This window comes from Pteropus medius, unplaced genomic scaffold (assembly GCF_902729225.1).
Source record: "Pteropus medius unplaced genomic scaffold, Ma_sr-lr_union100, whole genome shotgun sequence".
Classification (NCBI taxonomy): domain Eukaryota; kingdom Metazoa; phylum Chordata; class Mammalia; order Chiroptera; family Pteropodidae; genus Pteropus; species Pteropus medius.
The window spans coordinates 2,412,123-2,432,694 of record NW_024347862.1 but is presented as its reverse complement, the minus strand read 5'-3'; the positions used below and the strand labels follow the sequence as shown (position 1 = coordinate 2,432,694).

At 35.7% G+C, this 20,572-nt stretch overlaps 1 protein-coding gene across 12 annotated transcripts in view; it reads left to right on the top strand.

Annotated features, from left to right (window-relative positions):
* The window catches only part of OPCML (opioid binding protein/cell adhesion molecule like), a 477,723-nt gene that overhangs the window by 350,660 nt on the left and 106,491 nt on the right, over window positions 1–20,572 (top strand). For all 12 annotated transcript variants that reach the window (XM_039878855.1, XM_039878852.1, XM_039878849.1 and 9 more), the window contains one exon: window positions 13,449–13,574. In XM_039878855.1, coding sequence (XP_039734789.1) covers window positions 13,449–13,574 — 126 coding nt within the window. The remainder of the gene's footprint in view (window positions 1–13,448; window positions 13,575–20,572) is intronic.

Genomic DNA, 20,572 nt, shown 5'->3' with positions numbered 1-20,572 from the left:
CACCCTAGAAAGAACAAGATGAGAAGTATTCTTTAACTGTATGTAATTTCTGTGATTGTGGTCAGTTGTTTGAATTGTGCAAATTAAAAATAGAAAATGTGTCTAAGTTTATAAATAATTTCTGTAAGAGATGCCATAGAGACAACTAGTACAAAGGACCTCAGAAAAACTTGAGTGGTTTGTGATATCACTGGGTCTCAGCCATGTATTTATGTGTCCACAATTTATAATAATTTGTTTCAATTCTTACCATTCATTTTATCAAAATAGAACCAAGAAGAGAAAAGCAATCAGAATTCAGCAGGTCTAATCTTACCTAGTATAATATAAAGCTATATCACACCAGGATGTCTAGAAAGTCATGGTTCACTCTTAGGGTCTATAAAACTGAATAATGTGGATCTGACCCTGCCTCCTAAGCCTTAGGCTGTGACCTCATGTGATGAAACCTCATCTAACCTCTCTGGCTGCCCACATTGGATCCTGGGAGTTTGTGTTTTCTGTAAAACCTCTTTGCACTGAAAATTAAATTCAGCACTTCTTGCCCGAGCACTTACTAGATACCAGACATTGAGAGGCCCTCAGAGATGATGAGATGAACAAATAAAGGTCTTTGATTTCAAAGGTACACCAGCCACATGGGTGAGAGAGACATGGAAACAATAGAACAGTGTTGAGAAGTGCTTTGACACTTAACACATATCTTGTCAATCCCAAGCTTTGCTTATTTTACCTCCAAAATGTCCCACACATTGATCCCTCTCTGCCCATCTCTCCTGCCACCATGCTTGTCAAAGCTACCACCACCTCACGGCTGTATAACATCCTAGCCAGTCTTTCCATTTCCATTTTTGTTCCACACTTGCCCATTTTCCACACTGCAGCCAGCAGTAACTTATTCTCAACATTTTAACGCCCTCCCTCATTTTTCGAAAAAAACATCAACACCTTAGAATTTCCTTGAAGAGTCTGTATATTCTGGCCCCTGACCATTCACCGTTCAGCCTCCACTTATACAATTTTACAGATTTCGTTTCAGACACAGTCACCCAAGCTAACCGTACTTCCTGAATTTGAATATGCTGATCTTTCTGCCTAACTCTGCCCCAAACAAAACCATCATGCAAATTCACTGACCAGGACAGGTCCCCTATTATGGGGTCTCATGGTAGCTTCCACCACTTCACAGCACACCCACAGGGGTAATCACACATTGATCTTACTATTATTTATCAATGTCAGTGTTCTTCTCAACACAAAAGTTCATAATTTACATGAGAGAGAGACCTTGTCTGTCTACTCTTCTACCCTACAAATACCATCTAGGACATAGTAGGTACACAATAAATGTTTTAGAATAAATATATTGCATCATTATGAACAAGTAGTTATGGAGCATAGACTTATATTTACCTCTAGGATGGGGAGAGCTGATAGAGGGAGTGTATTATGTCTCGGTATCAGTTTTCATGTATGAGTAGGACTTGAACTGGCAGAGTGGGGAAGAGGGCACATAGGCAGAGGGTACAACATATGCAAAAATGTGGAATTATGAATGAGCATGGCATGTTTAGGGCATTGCGAAACAGGCCAACATGGATAGAGGCAGCATCAGTTGAAAAAGGAAAGGAAAACAGTGAGCAAGTAATGACCAACAGATGGAGAGTTAAGCAGATGTAAGTTCAGTATTATGCAATAAATTATCAATAAATGAAAAAAGAAATTTTCTGAGAACCAACATGTGTTGGTTTTCCTTCTCATAGTACAATAATGTCTGTTTCTACCTTCCAAGAACTGACAGGTCATGATTTTTTTTAAATAACATTTTTATGGGGACATAATTCATATACCAGAAAATTCATTCTTTTTGAAGTATAAAATGCAATGGTTTTCAGTATATGCACAAGGTTGTGCAACAATCACCACTAATTTTAGAATATCTTCATCCCCCAAAAAGAAACCCTACACCATTAGCAGTTACTCCTCATTTGCTCCTCTCCCTAAACCCTGACAACTAATGTACTTTCTGTCTCTATGGATTTACCTATTTTGGACATTTTATGGAAAAGGAAATTATATGATATTTTGGCTTTTTCTGTCTGGCTTCTTCCACTTAAAGTTTTCAAGGTCCATCTGTGTTAGAGTATGCATACATACTTCCTTTCTTTTATTGATGAATAATGTTTCATTGTATGATACACTAGATTTAATTTACCCATTCAGCTGTTGATGAACATTTGGGTTGTTTTTGCTTTGTTGTCTATTACGAATGATGCTATTATAAACATTTGTATACAAGTTGTGCTGTGGACATGTTTTCATTCCTCTTGGGCATATACCTAGGAGTTGAATTGCTGAGTCATATGGTAACTCTATTTAACCTTTTGAGCAACTACCAGACTGTCTTCCAAGGCAGTTGCAATATTTTACAACTCCACCAACAATGTATGAGGGCTCCAGATTTTTCACATCCTCACCACCTCTTATCATTTTCTGTCTTTGTATTTGGGGGGGGAGATTCTTTGTTTGTTTGTTTTTATTTGCTTGTTTGTTTTGCCTAAGAATACAGTCATGTTTAATAAACAGAAATGTGGTACTGAATCATCTTCGGTTTTTGATTACAGCCATCACAATGAGAATGAAGTGGGATCACATTGTGGCTTTGATTTGCACTTTCCTAATAAATAATGATGCTAAAAATCTTGTTATGTGCATACTTGCCATTTGTATATTTTCTCTGAAGAAATGACTATTCAAATCCTTTGTCGTTTTTTTGTCTTTTCATTGTTGAGTCGTAAGGATTTTTATATATTTTGGATACTAGTCTCTTATCAGATATATTATTTGCAAAACTGTTCTCCCATTCTGTGAGTTTTCTTTTTCACATTCTCAATTCTGCTTTTTAAAACACTAACTTTGCTTTAAATTGCACAAAATTCAAAGTTTATTTTAAATTTTAATGTTCAGTTTATTTTTTGTTTTGTTGCTTATTCTTTTGGTGTCATATCTAAGAAACCATTGTCTAATTCAAGATAACGAAGACTCATACCTATGCTTTCTTCTAAGTTTTGTCTCTTACATTTAGGTATTTGATGTATTTTGAGTTAATTTTGTAAATCATGTGAAATAGAGGTTCAACTTTGCTTTTTTTGCCTGTGGATATTCAGCTGTCCAACATTATTTGTTGAAAAGATATTTTTTTCCTCATTGAACTGTCATGTCAACTTGTTGAAAATCAATTTATCATAAAAGTATTTTTAAAAGTCAATTTTTCTGGACTCTCATTTCAATTCATCTGATCTATACGTCTATCCCTACGATGATTTTTTTAAATAGGGAGTATTAAGGATGTATCAGGGATTAAATGACATAATACAGAGAGAACACTATATCTGAGTTAATGCCTAACTCAAAGAAATAAACACTAACTGTTTTGTAATTGCTACTGGTACTATTACCACTTTGTTGTCAAAAGTAGCCCCCTTGGACTTGTAATGTTGCTAGAAGATTACCAACTCACAGAATTTTAGACCAGAAAGAACCTGAGAATTCATACCCCAGCTTTTTCATTCAAAACTAACCAAACCATAAATAAATACCACACACACACACACACACACACACACACACACACGCACAAATCTCTAAGCCAAAGTGGCTAAATGATTTACAAAAGGTCACACAGCTTTGGAGGAATCAGGATTAAAACCCACCCACACTGGTATTTCATGTAGTGCTTTTGTCACTATATTACACTATTTGAGTATACAAAATTTGGCACAACTTAGCCTAGCATGCATGCCATAATTGTCAAATCATTTTTACCTCTAGTTTATGAAATTAGCTCTCTTGTTAAAATAAATTTAAAAGGTAATCCTAGAATAATAAAACATTCAGTCTTTAAAAGTCCTTACTGTGTTATTTTTAGAAATTAGCCTTGAGTGTTTAAAAGAGTAGTAGAAAGCATTTTATATTTATATTAGCTTTCACATAGTCTCAATTTTTTTTATTATATGGGGATACTGATAGCAATAATAAAATAAAAACAATAATAATAGTTACTTAAGTCTCTAAAATTATTATCTCTAAGGGATGAGGACAAGACATGCGTATATCATTTATTCATAGGGTCACCAGAAGTAGGAGCGGACTCAACAGCATGTAACACACAATCTCCACATCCTTGTGTAGAAAATATTTTTATGCCCATTTTATGATAGAGTAAATTGAAGCTTAATGGGCTCAAGTAATTTTTTAAAATATGACACAGAAAGTAGGTAGAAAAAATTGGTAGTCAAATTTTAACCTCTATGCTCTAAATTACAGAATTATTATTTTTTAATGATGTCATTCAGTCTTAAATAAAACACTTAAAACATGATCGCCAAATACTGTGACTGGACAAGGACAAGGCAGAATTGTAATGGGTGGAACCATTGCCCTTGAAATAATACAGCAGGTGCTGAAGTTCTATGCCCTGTTCCTTCTAGAAACAGGAAAAAAAAAATCCCTAAAAGAAAATAGATAAAGGAGAGCCAAGTGATTTCTTTATGCAAATGTGTGTATGATTTATTCTTTGTATTTGCTTAGGTACAATGATTCAGCATTAGAGAAAGAGATTGATAATTATTTATCAAATATTTACATTTTACTCGGGAAACATATGTAATGAAATCTTCCTGGCTATCCAAGGCAAGCTTAATCTGTAATCCTGTATTAAAGTTGAAGAAAGTGAGATTTAGAAAGTTAGCAATTAGATGCAGATTAAGTCATTTATCTGATTCTAAATAACATGAATAATATCAATAATGCTTATATAAAAATGAATAATAACAAAGAGCATGTAGTAAGTACTTATTTCTAGGCATTGTATTAGTATACAACTTACATTTTCACTTAATTGTTACAAAAACTTAGAGAAATATATTTTGTTGTCTTCATTATACAGATGAAGGACCAGGGGATCAGAAGGCCTAAGCAAAAACTGTCCAAGTTTACACAGCTCATTGGACTCCAGAACCTAAGCTATGGTACATGGTCCCTTATACGGTGTTGACCATGTCATATCACCTTTATCTAGATGGTGCTACTAGGTCAAAAATCACACATTTCAACCCAAAATTAACTTTGCCCACAGAATTGTTCTATCTTTAGGAAAACCTTTTCTGACTCAAGTTTGTTCTCGCACAATTATACAGTGATATAGTGATTTATAGTGATTTATAAGCCAGAAAAACTCTAAACAAATAACCATACAAATGAGTATAAAAGCATAAAACTACATAAGTATTACTGGGGACAATTTAAAGGTTGAGGAGACATTTTAACAAGAAGGCCTGAATTAAATGAGTAGAGGGAGGACTGAGGTAATTAGCAGATATCTCTAATAAAAAACAACAACAACAACAATAAAAAACATTAAAACCAAGCTCAAAAGAAAAAAATATATATATTTAAGTTAAGAATAGGGTAGAGAGTATTTTAGGGAGAGAAAAAGGCAAATGTCAAATTTCTAGAATGGAAAACACTTGACAAATTATAAGTTACCAAATGTAAAAACCTATACATTCATACATTACATTTAGAGTGGAGGGGGGAGCAGATTTTACCACTTGTCAGGCTTTGTGTTGTATGATAGGAATAAAAGGATAAATATAGCAGATCCCTTCCACAAAATAGCTCAGTTGTGAAAATAAATGGTATGATAATGACATAAATAAGAATGCTTTGGAAACAGAGGACAGAGCAACTAAGGCATCATAAAGGAGATCATGTTTGAGTTGAGTGTTGAAGGATAAGTGGTTTGTATGGCACAGAAGTGGGAAAGTGTTTTCCAAGCAGAAAGAATCGTGTGTATAAAGAGATGAGAGAATAATGTAACCCCAGAGACATATGCTTGTTAAAAAAGGGCAAATAATTAGGCTATGGCTAGACTGTGAATGGTTTTGTAAATCTTGATAAGAAGTTTTGACTTTACAGTCTTAGCAAGGGGCAGATGTTGGTGGTGTTAAGCAGAAGCAAGATATTTAAAAGGTAATGCTTGTGGGTGTATGGGGTTTGGATTATAAAAGGTGGTAGATTGAGAAGTGAAGAAACTTTTGTAATATTCCAAGCAAGAGCAGATATGCTTCTCTACTAAGCCAATGGTGGTGAGATCAGAGAGGGAAGGACAGGTCCAAGACATATTGAGATGGGGGGATTGGCTAAGATGACATAGAAGGTAGATGCTATGCAGACCTGCTCTCATGACCACACCAAAATTATAATGAAAATACGGAGCAACCATCACTGGGTGTCACTGAGGTCTGGCTGAACAAAAGTCCTACAACTGAGGACGTACATAAGAGGTCACCTTGAAACTGGTAGGAGGGGCAGAGGTATGAAATGGTCTGGTCCCACAACCATGTGTGCCAATTGAGAATCAGGAGGATTATCTTGACTGCAGAGTCCCCTCCTCTCCCTGAGGAGTGAGGGGTTCTGGCTCCACACTGAGCTCACTAGAAAAGGGTTCCAGTGCCAGAAGTCCCTACAAACTCTGGATGTGAAAACCAACAGAGATTGTGGCTGAGTGAGACAGAGGGTTGTGGGAGTCACAGACATTCCTCTTAACAAGTCCATACTAGACTTATTCACTCATGGACTAACTTGCTCTAGCTCCAGCTCTGGGGCAGCTGCTCAAGGAGTGCCAGGGACATGTGGGGAGACACAATTGTCTGGCTTCAGGGTGAGGGCTGGAGGGGCAACTTCTTCTTGAACAGAAGTTCTGGGAGTATCCAATGTTCCTTGATTGAGTTCCCCCTGCTCCTACCCTGTGAACACAGGTGGCCACCATATCTGAGTCTCCGTCCTAGATAACACAGCTCCGCCCAGGCTACTCCCTGAGACTCTGTCTCTCCCAACTTGAAGGCCCATCCAAGCTGTCTCCAGGGTTTTATTCCATACAAATGGCCTATCTTGGCTCATGATTCAGGCTTTCCTAAAATCTTTCAAAGGCTCACAAAACCCAAAGAAGCAGCATATGGCCTCAGCATGACCTATACCTCTTGCTGAGCAGCACCACACTTGGCATTAGCAGCAGTTAGCTTCGGTTCCTAGTTTGGCCCCATGAAGCACCTATAAGCCCATCCAGGGTAGCAGCCATCTGTAGATTGCTTAATGACTTTTACCAGGTGGCTGCAGAAATGTACAGACTGTGACTAAACTTTGTCTGCAGCTGGACCCCTTTCAAATGTCCCTTGGGCCAACACACCCAGTGGCCTGTTTTGATCAGTAATAAAGCCTGAGCACCATCCAAGGCTGCATCTGAGGAGGACACACTTGAAGGGCAGACTGGGCAGGTACCAGAGCCCTGCTAAAGTAAATCCTGCTCCACAGGGTCAGCACCTCACTGGCCAAACCTCACAAGCAATCAGCCTGAGGGTCAATCCCTCTCATAAAAGTGCAAACCAATGCTCAAATACATCAGAAGGGGACACAAACCCACAAAGGACACACCCTGAACAGCTCACTCAGGTGACCAGGGAAGACTATGCCACTGGGCCCCACAAAACACCTATTACATGAGCCCACTCTTCTATGACCAGGAGACTTAGAAGTCCTAACAAAGAAACAAACACAAGGAGACAGTCAAAATGGGGCATAAAGAAACTTGTCTCACATGAAAGAAAAGAATAAAGCACTAGTAAAAGAACTAAACAAAGTGGAGACAAGCAATCTACCAGATGCAGAGTTCAAAACATTAGTTATAAGAATGTTTGAAGAACTTAGGGGGAGAGTAGATAAACTCAGTGAGAACTTTAACAAAGGGAAAGAAAACATAAAAATTAATACAGAAAACATAATAAGGAGCCATAAGAAGAATACAGTATCTGAGATGAATTGTTCATTAGAGGAAAGCAACAGAGTGGATGAAACAGAAGATCAAATCAACAACATGGAGAATGAGGTAGCAGAGGACACCCAATCAGAATAGCAACAAGAAAAAAATAATCCAAAAAAATGAAGATAATTTAAGAAGCCTCTGGTAAGTGTAACAACATTCTTATCATAGGAATACCAGAAGGAGAAGAGAGAGAGCAAGGAATTGAAAACTATTTCAAGAAATAATGACAGAAAACTTCTCTAACCTGGTGAAGGGAATAAACATACAACCCCAAGAAGTTCAGAGAGTCCCAAACAAGGTAAACTCAAAGAGGTTCACACCAAGACACATCATAATTAAAATGTCAAAGGTTAAAGACAAAAAGAGAATCTTAAAAGTGGCAAATAAAGCAATCAGTTACCTACAAGGGAGCTCCCATAAGACTGTCAGCTGATTTATCAACAGAAACTTTGAGGGCCAGAAGGGCTTGGCACAAACGTTCAAAGTGATAAAAAGTAAAGCTCTACAACCAAAATCACTCTACCCAGCAAAGCTATCATTTAGAGTCAAAGGACAAATAAAGAGCTTCCCAGACCAAAAAACTAATGGAGTTCATCACCACCAAGCCAGTATTACAGGAAATGTTGGAAGGACTTCTTTATGAAGAAGAAAAAAATATGTATCAAAAATATGAATAAAGAATGGCAACAACTATATATCTATCAACAAATACTTCAAATGAAAAAGAATTAAATGCTCCAATCAAAAGAAAGTGTGGTTGAATGGATAAGAAAACAAGTTGGTTGTAATATATGCTGCCTATGAGACTCCCTTCAGATTAAAAGACACACAGACTAAAAGTAAAGAGATGGGAAAAGATAATTCATGATGGACCTAGAGAGTATTATACTGAGTGGAGTAAGTCAGATAAGGAAAGACAAATGCCATATGATGTCACATACATGTGGAATCTAAAGAACAAAATAAACAAATAAAAAAAAATGGCAATACACTCATAGATACAGAGAACATTCTGAGGGTTACCAGATGGGAATGGGGTTGGTGGGTAGGTGAAAAACGGGGAAGGGATTAAGCACAAAATGGTAGTTACAAAATAGTCATGGAGATATAAAGTATAGCATAAAGAATATAGTTGATAATATTGTAATAACTATGTATGGTGTCAGATGGGTATTAGATTTATTAGGGTGATCATGAGTTATACTGATGTCTAATTACTATGTTGTATACCTGAAACTAATATAATATTGTATGCCAACTATAATTGAAAAAATATATTAAATATGTGTATGTATGTGTATATATTTATATGTATATATGTGTGTGTGTGTATGAATGACATATTGGGATGTTTAAGAGTAGCTGGCCATGGTAAGGGTAAACAGAGAATGTGTAAACACCTCATGATAACCCAGAGCCCAAAGATACTTTTGGAAATCTGCCTCTTCTTCAAAATATTTGATTACATCTGATAAAATATTGTCTGTCTCAATTTCTGTATGTGTATGTATGTATACAGAGAGACAGACAATATTCTATCCATGTCTGTATCTATACTTATATGTCTATATCTATCTACTCAACCATCTAAAATGACCACAAATTAAAGTAGTTACATTTGTGCACTGAATAATCTATTCAGCTATGTGAAGGCCCTGTTGTAATCCATCGCTACCAATGAAAATATAACCAGATGCATGCACTACCAGCAGGAATGACGGGGTCCCTAGTGTCTGCAGAAATGACTGAAAACACACTGTGTTATTTGTAATCTTTTAACTGGACACTTGTGGGTCCTATCATTTTCTTTGAGTAATTTTAGCATTTTGGGTAAGATTGTTATACATTTTTTTGTTTATCTGTATATTCATAAATACTAGTTATATATAAATATAAATATATTTATTTATATGCTTACCATGAATAAATATCTACAAATTGAACAAAGTTCTCCTGTCAATATATGTAGACATTTAAAGTCATTTTAAAGTGTTCTTTTCTTCAAAATGTTATCACGAAAACAAAAGGAGTATCATAACAGTATTGCCAAATTCATCAAGATTTAAAATTAAATTAAATGTATTGAACATCTCCCTTGGCAAGCAATATTTGCCAAGTAGATGGCCCTGGAAAAAAACAAGGACATCTAAAATGGACTCCTGCCTGGCAGTGGCATGCAGTGCTCTGAGAAGCCAACTGGAATGAGATGGTCTGTTCATTTTGGTAGGTCATGTAAGTGAAGATGCACAGGGAGGACATTCCAACCTGAGGAAACAGAATGTGCAGATATAAATATTGCGTTTGGGGGCATTGATAAGAAGTTAAACAAAGAGGCAGCACAATTTAATGAAAGGATTCTGCCATTCGCTAACCATGTAATTTGGGGCAATTTGCTTAATCCTCCCCATGTCTCAATTTCTTCATTTTTAATAATGAGAATATTTGTTCTACTTATCTCATAATTCATGAGAAAACCATGAGATAATGCATGTGCAGGCAATTTGAGAACAATTAAGTTACATATTAATATGTAATACATTTCATTACATATTACATATTAATGATAACAATACCATAATTGAGAATAGTAAGAACTTTTCTTTCTCTCAATTCATTGTTTGCACTTCCTTTTTACTACCCACTCCTTTTGTCTTTCTCCCTTTGAGAAAGTGACAGATAACACTATGGACTCGCAGAAGATGACAGAAAGCACTGCCTGGGGTAGAGTGGAGATGTTTGGATTAGCCTTTGCAATTCCACTGTAGGAAACTCCCTTCTAGTGGGTGACACTCACCCAGCACCTGAGGAATGAGGAGATCATGCTAAATATCTATGAAATATCTCTTAATTAAGGACTCCTCAAGCTATCAGATGAAAAATAACATGTATGAAACTGATGGTTCTGAATTGGGGTTTGTGTTGAGAGTTCTGTCTCTGGGCATCATAGCTGAAATGTACTAAATTACCGTCCCCTAACCCAATTGTCCCCTGCCTCCAGAGCTGTGTCTACCTTATGACCAGGGAGACTCTTGTGTCTAGAGAAAGATAACTTCAGATGGCCTAATACATCCAGCTAAAGCAGATGTTATCTGAGAATATTTTGGAAAGTGCACTAAAGCTGTTACTTTATAAAAGTAAAATAAAAGTATTGACATTTCTAAGCTCTGAACTATTTTTTAACAAGCTAAAAAATACTGAAAAATAGGTAATACAGTTTTCTCAAGAGGATGTAGCATAGTTAGAATGTATACTATGTTTTTCCCAGTGTGCATTAGGGTAAAATATGTGCAGTGAAATTTCAGGGCACCTTCTAATGCAGATACAATCCAAAATATGGCAGATTTATAAACTAGGAAATTTTTATTTATTTGCTAATGTGGATTCCCTTAAGAACTCAAATGTTCTACAAATTACTTATGGCTTCTCCTTGAAAAGACTTACCTCTAAGGTCTCGATAGCATAAAACTCTAGGCTGCATAGTTGTCTGAATCAAGCATGAGCCATAATTCTCCTTTGCCACTAACTCAGGGTGGTTTGGAATTTACTAGCACTCTACCTGTATGGTAATTAATAATTTATAATTAAACTGGCAGCTTGAATAAATCAGTGTAGTGTAAGAGTGGAGCCTCTTTTCTCTGTTGTCTTTCCTTTTATTTTGAGAATCTGAAAGAAAATTTGGAAGAAAGGTTTAGGTATCTGAAAACCTCTATTAAAAGCTTTGCCCCCTTAGTTTTTGGATTTATTCAATCTGTTCTTTAGATCTTTCTTTCAAAGAAGAATTAAGCGTGTGCCCTTGTCAGCCTTGCGCAAAGACACCAAGGAAATAGATTTTAATGTGCTTCCATCCTTATTCTCAAGCACATCACTCCCTAGGTAGAGACAGGTATAAAACAATCATCCGTAATACAACATGCTCAAGCCCCTCCCATAGAGAGGTTTGGACAAAATGCAGTGGGAAAGAGGAGTGAGTCTCTTTTCAGGATTTGGGAAGAGGTTAGGAAAACTGCAGAAGGGAGGTGACCTTTGAGGTCGCTTCAAAGATGAGTCCTACCTTTTCAGGTAGATAATGAAGAGAAGACAAGGAAAAGCAAAGCTATGGAAATGCTTATGCTTTTGCTCTGATTCAGGGAGACCAGAGTCCAGTGACTGAAATGTGCTGTGCTAGTGAGGCCTGTGCCTGGAGATGAGGCTTGTCAGCGTCTTGGAGTTTTGGCTGCAGAGAGTTTAGGTAGTTCATGCACAAAAGGCTGTGTGTTAAGCCTGGTGGGCCATGGTAAGCTACAAGAGTAAGCAGGGGAGCAGTATGATTAGGTTATTGTCTACAACGATCCTTCTGGCCACCTGGAGAGGATAATTTGAAGGGATCTCAAACTGCAAAGAGACTAGGTAGGAGGTTTCATTTGGGAGACTATTGCCATTGTTCATTGGCAACTGGTGAGATTGATCTTGATGGCAAATAGAAGTAGAGAGGGAATCAGGGTATTTTTCAATGCTGAGTTTCGAATTGAACTGAGAATGAGGCCTGGAGGTAGGACAAGGTAGAAAGTAAGACCAGGGATCATGTCGGCCTTTGCAATGCTGAAGGTAAATGGACATGGACCTGGACCATGAGAGAAGAACAGTTATTGTAAAAGATGTTATTGTTATTGTTGTCATCTTTCTTATCCTTTTATCTTAGTAGCTAACGTATTTTGAGTGTTTCCTTTATACCAGGAGCACTACTAAGCCATTGTTTTATTACACTTCACAACACAATGAGTTTAGCTACTACTATCATCTGTATTTCATAGGTGAGGAAAACAAAGCTGGAAGAGGTGAAGGCAGTTTACCTTGCTCCAGATCATACAGCGGGTGAGGATTTGAGCTCCAGAGCCCTGCTCTTAACCACTGAAATATGATGCCATTAAAACTATGTTTTATAATATAATCTTATAGTGACAATAGCAGCAGGATGGACTAGGGAGGAAAGCGACTAATTCTGAGCAAGTCAGAGAAAATGTTGCTGAGTTTTAACAGATATATTTTAAGGGATAAGCAGAAATTTTCAGGTGAAGAAATGCGAAGGAAAAGAATTGAAGGATGAAATAATCTGTGCAAGGTCAAATAATTTGAAGAGGTCTGGAATGCTCAGGAAATGATAACTAACTTAGTGTAGTTAACTTCACTGGGGGAAAAAGGGGGCTTAACTGAGGGCTACTCATGGCTATTTGCTTAAGCCAGCAATTCCACTAAAAGGGATGAACATATAGATAGGAACTCTTAGAAAAATTGTTTGATTGGTTTCCTTCAGTTTTGCCTTTTAAACAACAAGCATTAATGCCCTTCTCTTCCGTTCCTGTGCTTCCTCCCCACCCCACACACATACCTGCCTCCTGCTACAAGACAAAAATACATTAGAAATGTTGCATAAGTGGCCACTTCCTTGTCAAATCAAGAATTTTGAAAATTATTATTGAGAAAATACTGATCATAAAAACATGCCATAGGAATATTTAAAGGCTAACGCCTCCTTTTAAGTGCAAATAATTATTCGCATGTATTTATTCTCTCCTCTGTTTCTTTACAGTTCCTCCCCAGATCATGAATATCTCTTCAGATATCACTGTGAATGAGGGAAGCAGTGTGACCCTGCTGTGTCTTGCTATTGGCAGACCAGAGCCAACTGTGACATGGAGACACCTGTCTGTCAAGGGTAAGGCATTTACCTGTAGGACATCTTTAGAGTTAGTATATTCAAAACTTAATTCTAATGTACAACACAACTTCAGGAATCAGAAAACAATGTTGTATTATGACACAGTAATTAAGCCAAGACCACATACATCAGTCAATGAGTATTATGTTCCAAAAGAAAGATTTATAGAAAAAAAATTACTGAATTGTTTTTTCAGTCCTTTTTTTACCTCAGTATACTTTTAATTTCCCAACTGTAAATAACAGAGGTACCATAAGAATAACTTTCAACAAAGATGATAATTTCTCAAGATGGAGATGTGTGAGTTAGTTGGTGGTTTATCTTTTTTTGAGTAGAGTGCTTGAACACTAGAAAATCCATTTAAAATGTTGGTGTTATTGTATATCCAGGGGAAAAGGGATATCCTTGCTCAGTACTTTTAAGACGTTTACCCAGAGTCACATCTGTTTGATCTGTACATAAATAATCTATCTTGAGTAGAATAGGATAATAGAAATGACAGCGTGCACCTGGGCATGCCTCTGCTGGGACCCAAATGATTGGCATTAAAACATTAGCTATAATCATCTCCAACTTAATAGGAAGGGGGTGGGGAACCAAGGGGCCTTATCCCTTTGGAAATAAAAGATTCCAAGTTAAAATTGAACTTGATATATACACTTTTACTAGAAACCATGATTAATTCTAGAAATTATACAAGAAACAAGTGCTCCCTTAAGGCATTAGAAAATCCAAATGTGAAACTCGGTGAAGAGGAAAATGGGTGGACTATGCCTGTGTATGATGTAAAAATAATGTAGATCTAGAGGAAACAGAAATAAATTTTGGTAACCTTGAGATAGACAAAGATTTGCTAGGACGCAGAAAGCTCTAAGTATAACAGAAACAAAAATTGATAAATTTAGTTTTGTATTTTTACAGCTGCCATAACAAAGTACCATAAGCTGCATGGCTTAAACAACAGAAATGAATTTTCTTATAGTCCTGGAGGCTAGATGTCCATGGCAAAAGTGTAGGCATGGTTGGTTCTTTCTAAGTGCCATGAGGGAGAATCTGTTCAATGCCTCCTACTGGCTTCTAGTGGTTTACTGGAAATCTTTGGTGTTTTGGGGTATATAAATATATCACGCCAATCTCTGTCTCATCTTCACATAGCCTTCTCCCTATGTGCTTCTCTCTATCATTTATTTTCTTTGTATAGGGACATCAAATATATCGGACTTAGGCCCACACTTATGAGCTCGCTTTAACTTGAGTACCTCTCTAAAGACTCTGTTTCCAAATAAGGTCACATTCTGAGACATCGGGAGTTAGGGCTTCAAAGTATTTTTTTTTTTTTTTTGGAGGGAGGCTGCAATTCAACCCATAACAGGCTTCATCAAAATTAAAAACATAATTAAGAATAAATGAAAAGACAGCCACAAACTGGAAGAAAATATTTGCCTTACTTATTTTTGACAAAAAATTAATATCTGGGCTATATAAAAAAATTTACAACATAATTCTAACAATACCTCTTGAAAACAAAATAGTTAAACAATTCACAATAGAAGATATGTGAATGGAAAATAGGCACATAAAATATCTTTGACATCTTTATTATAGAAATAAAAATCAAACTGTAATGAGATATCTCTATACAACTGCAAGAATGCCAAAAATTAAAAAGACTGACACTATCAAGTGTTGATGAGGATGTGGAGCTACTGAAACTCTTATACATTAACTGTAAGACTGTAAAATAGTATAAGGCCTATGGGAAAAAGTTTGTCATTTCTTGATAAAATTAAACATACACTTGCATATGACCCAACAATTCCACTCCTAGGTATATAACAAAGATAAATGAAAACTAATATACATAAATAAAGATTGTGCAGAAATGTTTATATAGCAGCTTTGTTTACAATATCTTCAAACTGGAAATAACCTAAATAACCATCAACAGATAAATATTGGTATATTCTTACAGGTGATTTCTCAGCAATTAAAAGGAATTAACCATCGATACATGGATGATTGGATCTCAAAAACACTATGTGAGGCAAAAGAAGCGAGATACAAAAAAATTTCATTTATATGAAGTCCTAGAACAGGGGCAACTAATCTATAATGTCTACAATTGAGTCAGTAGTTACCTTGGGTAGGTAACTACTTTTTTGTTATTGTTGTTGCTTTGTTTTTTGTTTTTTTGTTTTTTGTTTTTAATTAGCTGTAAAGTGGCACAGGGAATTTTGGAGAGTAATAGAAATGGTTTATATTTTAAATAGGTTGGTGGTGGTATTGATGTTTGTTAGTCAAAACTAATCTAACTATACAATAAAAATAGGTGCATTTTTGTATGTTAATTAAATCTCAATAAAAATTGATAAATATAAATATGGAACTGTTGCAAATAATAACCTGAAATTTCCCCCATAATTTTGAATAAAATTATGTTGGCAGCACTTACCAATGAGAGAGTGGAATTATTACTAGGAATATTGTTTAAGCTTTTACTATTTTATTTCCTCCATGTAAATTGAGAATACATATATCAGCTTTTGCTTTGTTATAGGGTAAGATAATGCTTATTTGGTGGCTTGTTAAGCCACCAAACATTCTTTGTATAAAGACCTCATATATTAAACCCCAAATGTCAATATTATAAAGTATTATAAAGAATTTTAAAGTATATGTAAAGGACATGACAAAGCTCAACTTTAACATAAACACAGGAATAGTATGTGTTCCCAAAGACATAAGTGCCATGGGAATTTTGCTTAAAGTCAGGGAGAATTTTGGATTTACATTATATACAAAAATATGTCTAACCTTCAGACCAATTTGTTCATATTTGTAAGTCTTTATAAATGTTAAGATCTCAGAATGCATTTATTTCATCCTAAATACATAGTTTTCTAAGCCTAGAAACCTTTTGAAAAGCATTTTGACATGGTATGTTTTAAACAATTTTTTATAATGATACACTGGTAAGATTTTCCTCTTTAAATAAGGGAGATTCATCCCTTATTTCTACCTTTCATATAATGTAATAGCTGCAATTCAGCTTCAAAAAAAGCTTGAAAAATTCTAAATTTAAATTATCCCTCTCCTCTTTAAATCTCTCAGGCTGTGCTCTACTTTCAAGTTGCCTTTTGTTTTTTTCATAGCTATATTTTTCACTTTACTGTCTTTTTTTCCCCTATTCTCTCCGCCCCTCCACCCCCAATGACATTTAAGCATTTAAACTCAAAGCACTGTTTCTCAAGTTTGAAAATCATTGGAACCTGGAAGGTTTGTAAGTTTAAAAGCTGCATCTGTGAGTGACTACCAATATTTATTTTAGAAGACTGCTTCTTCTTACTCAGAGTCTAGGAAATTTTGGTAAGTTGTTTTAAAGGTTTAGAAGAGCATCCAATAAGACTTGAACATCAAACAGCATTTTTACAACAATCTACTGGTTAGTTCAGCATGCGCGGATAAGAAATACAAGTTGCAATGACATTTTCTTTTAAATTCGAATAGAATTACATTGGAGAACTTAGCTCACTGGACAGCTGTGTTCCCAAAATGCTAATGCAATATTGAAATCTGTTGTTTAAATTTGGAGATCTATATGACAGAAATGAATAAACAAACTTTTATTAAAAAGAACATTTTAATGATCAGATAATTAAAGATTAAGAATAATGGTAATGCATATGGTTTAAAAAGACAGACAAAGCATATGCTGCCAGTCCCTAGAAATTATAAAAAAAGGTAAAGACTAATGAATTAATAAACCCATTATCATGCTAGAGAATCATAATGGTAAGCTTTGGTAGATCAGAAACTGTGAGGAATCTCTGAAATATAAAAGGTAAATAGATGTAATAAAAGGGGAAAATACAGCTCGAAATGCAGGAATATGATCAATGCCTAAAACGATAGTTGAGAAAGGAAAAATTTTAGGTCATAGTGCACTGGTAAATGTTTAAAACTGATTGGAGCTGAGGGGAGGGAAGGAAGGGGTGACCTGGCAGCATTTGCCGATTTCAATGGTGCAAATATTTCCATCATTGCCACTTTCCTGGAAGCCCCTTTGAGGTAACTTTGCTTTTTTCAGTTCATTTTCACTTAAAAACAAGCTCACTAACTAAAAACAATCCCTTATTATGAAGGTAGGGTGAAAGTTTTTTAAAAATCATGAAGATTCCAGATATAGATCTAAAGACTGCTGAGCATTTCCTATCTCCAGACTGATTATGCAGCTGGAGACCTTCTGACCTCCAGTTTCCTTTGCAGTGTTGACAAATGTGCTAGGATTCCCAGAAACTAGGCATTCCCAGAGGACATCTGCTTCACTTCTGAGGAAAGTAGGAGCTTTTTACAAGATCATTATTATTAAGTATTGTGAGCATCTCAAAGAAAAGTGCTATGTAAACATCATTTATGGGATTTGCAATTGACATGCAAACCATTGAGTATTTGACTGTATTTATTCTTTAGCTTTAAATATAAAAAAGTTATGTTTAATTTATTTTCAGTAGCAGATAATGTCTTTTTTAAAAAAAAAAACATAATTATATAGATTTGATAGAGAACATGGCACTTGTTTAGTATCCTTTACACACACAGAAATGTGTTCTGAATAACAGTTTAGGAACTAGGAAAATGATGGAATCACAGGCCACTGCCTCAAAGCAGGCAGGCCAAGTGCATTAGGAAGGGGCCAGTGTGTTTGGAATACAACTGTGAGAAAAGAATTACTTTCTTTTCCCTTACTGAAGGACAGAAGACCCACAAGTGTAAAAACATAAATAATGTAAAAACAAAGTTGCAAAGATAGGCATGGCAGAGGAATAGGCTGTTGTGTTCTAAGGAGGGTTGTCTTTCCTTATGATGCCACAGTAATCTGCTATAATTCCATACACACCTGACCCCATTTTCAATGACATATTTGGAAAAGCCAGATGTTTGGGGGAAAATAATAAAGTCTTTTCTGTTTTCTCTCCATGGATATTTTAAGATGGCAGCTATTCACCTGTGAGTTGCTCCTACAATCTACTCATATACAGTAATACCTCAGGGAGCAAGTAAATGAGTTATTTCACAGAAGTGAATTTTCTAGGAAATCCAAGTTGACTACTTTATGCATTGACTTGAGTCATTTTTAATGGAAGTATTTTTAAAATATATTATATTCTCATCTGTTTCTGTGAGTATGGTGAATGCCACTTAGCCTCAACTTTATAATGTAACACTAACATTATACATATTAATTGTTTGTATCTCAGCATTTAGGGACTGGGATAACCAGGAATATGGACCTAAAATAGTATTTAAATTCTTATTCTGTTTTTTTTTTTCATAGTCTCCCTATTTTTCTTCCTTCTCTTCTACCAAACTATTGACAATTCTTCTTAAAGTCAGTGTACCTGCCTTTTAGCAACCACATTTCTTCTGATTATTTACTTCTAATTTGAATAGTCTTGAATAAGAACCTAATGGTGGAGAGAACTTTTTAAAGGAAAGGACATGAGATTTTATAAATGTAATAAATGGCACCGATGATAGCTGTTTTAAGGGAAATAATGTTTGGCTTTGTTCTAGATATATGAGGTTTCTAGATAAGTGAAAGGTAAGTTAACATAGCTTATACTTGCAAAATCATTATCAATGAATCTAATCTAAATGAGCAGGTCTTTCTATCGTCTATTCACTCTGTTCAATGTTTAGGTTACAAAATATACCGGTGCAAGGATTTTTCTACTACATCTCTTATTTTCATGCTAAAAATTTCTGAGAAGAAAGACTTAAAAGAAATTGCCAAGTCCTTAACATTCCAAATAAAAGAATCACTGGCTTACACTCATGTGTAGGTATCAATTTTCTTTGGCTGGTAGCACTAGCTCATAAATAGAATGTGGACTTTAGATTCTTATAGATCTGAGATTGAAATCTGGCCCTAGCAGTTAATCTGAATAACTTCAGGAAAATCGCTTTGTCTCCCTGATCCTCATCCTCCTAGACTGTAAAATGGGACTATTTATGCCAATTTCATCAGGCATAGAATTATACATAAAAAACAAAAACTGAGTACATGCAAAAACTGGTAAAATCAGTTAAGCTCTATAAAATAATTAATTGCATTGTGCTCATATCAATTACCTGGTTTTGATAATGTACTTTAGTTGTATAAGATATCACCATTGAGGAAGGTGGTGATGAGTACTTGGGACCTCTCTTGAAACTTTTTGTGAATCGATAATTATTTCAAAATATAATTAAAAAATAAGAATGATAAGTAAAATGAACCTGTAGTGTTTTACATATAACATACTTATATAGGAATTTATTATTTATATAATATTTCCACATGTGTCATTTCAAGTGAGTTTTAGCAACTTTCTAAAATAGGTCAGAGAAGGAATATTCTGCCTATTTCACAGGTAAGGACACAGACTTGGAAAGGTTAAGTAATGGTGAATGACTCAGCTAACTAAAGTGGTGGAGCTAGGAGAGGAACCTACTTCCTGTTTTCAAGTCTAGAGCTCTATATTGCACAAAAATGGCTCCCATGATTTGAGGTTGAGACAAGTACAATATAAAATAATATATTTTATCAAGTTCTGCTTGTTACCTGGGGCACCCAAGGGTGCTCACTAGTTTTGAGCATCACCTAAGCTTTTACATTTTCCTCACTAACTCCACCCTACCCTCCTGTATCCAGGTACTTTCTAGCTACCACTCAGTATTGTTCTAAGAGACGCACAGCCTCCAAATGAAAACCACATTTATGCCATTGTCTGCTGCAGGTCCCTGTTGTTTCTCTGCTTCAATTAAAATAAACCCGCTGAGACCTCCCAACCTCATTTCTCTTCTAAGCCATCTCAGGTACAAGTTTCCTGACACTAATAAGAATTGCCCATTAGTTGATCTGCTGCATCTTGCAGTCATGCTACTACTTCTTTGTCTCTCTCCAAGGCAGCTAGGATCCTTGTTTCTAATCTGAAGTCGTGTTTAGAGCCTAA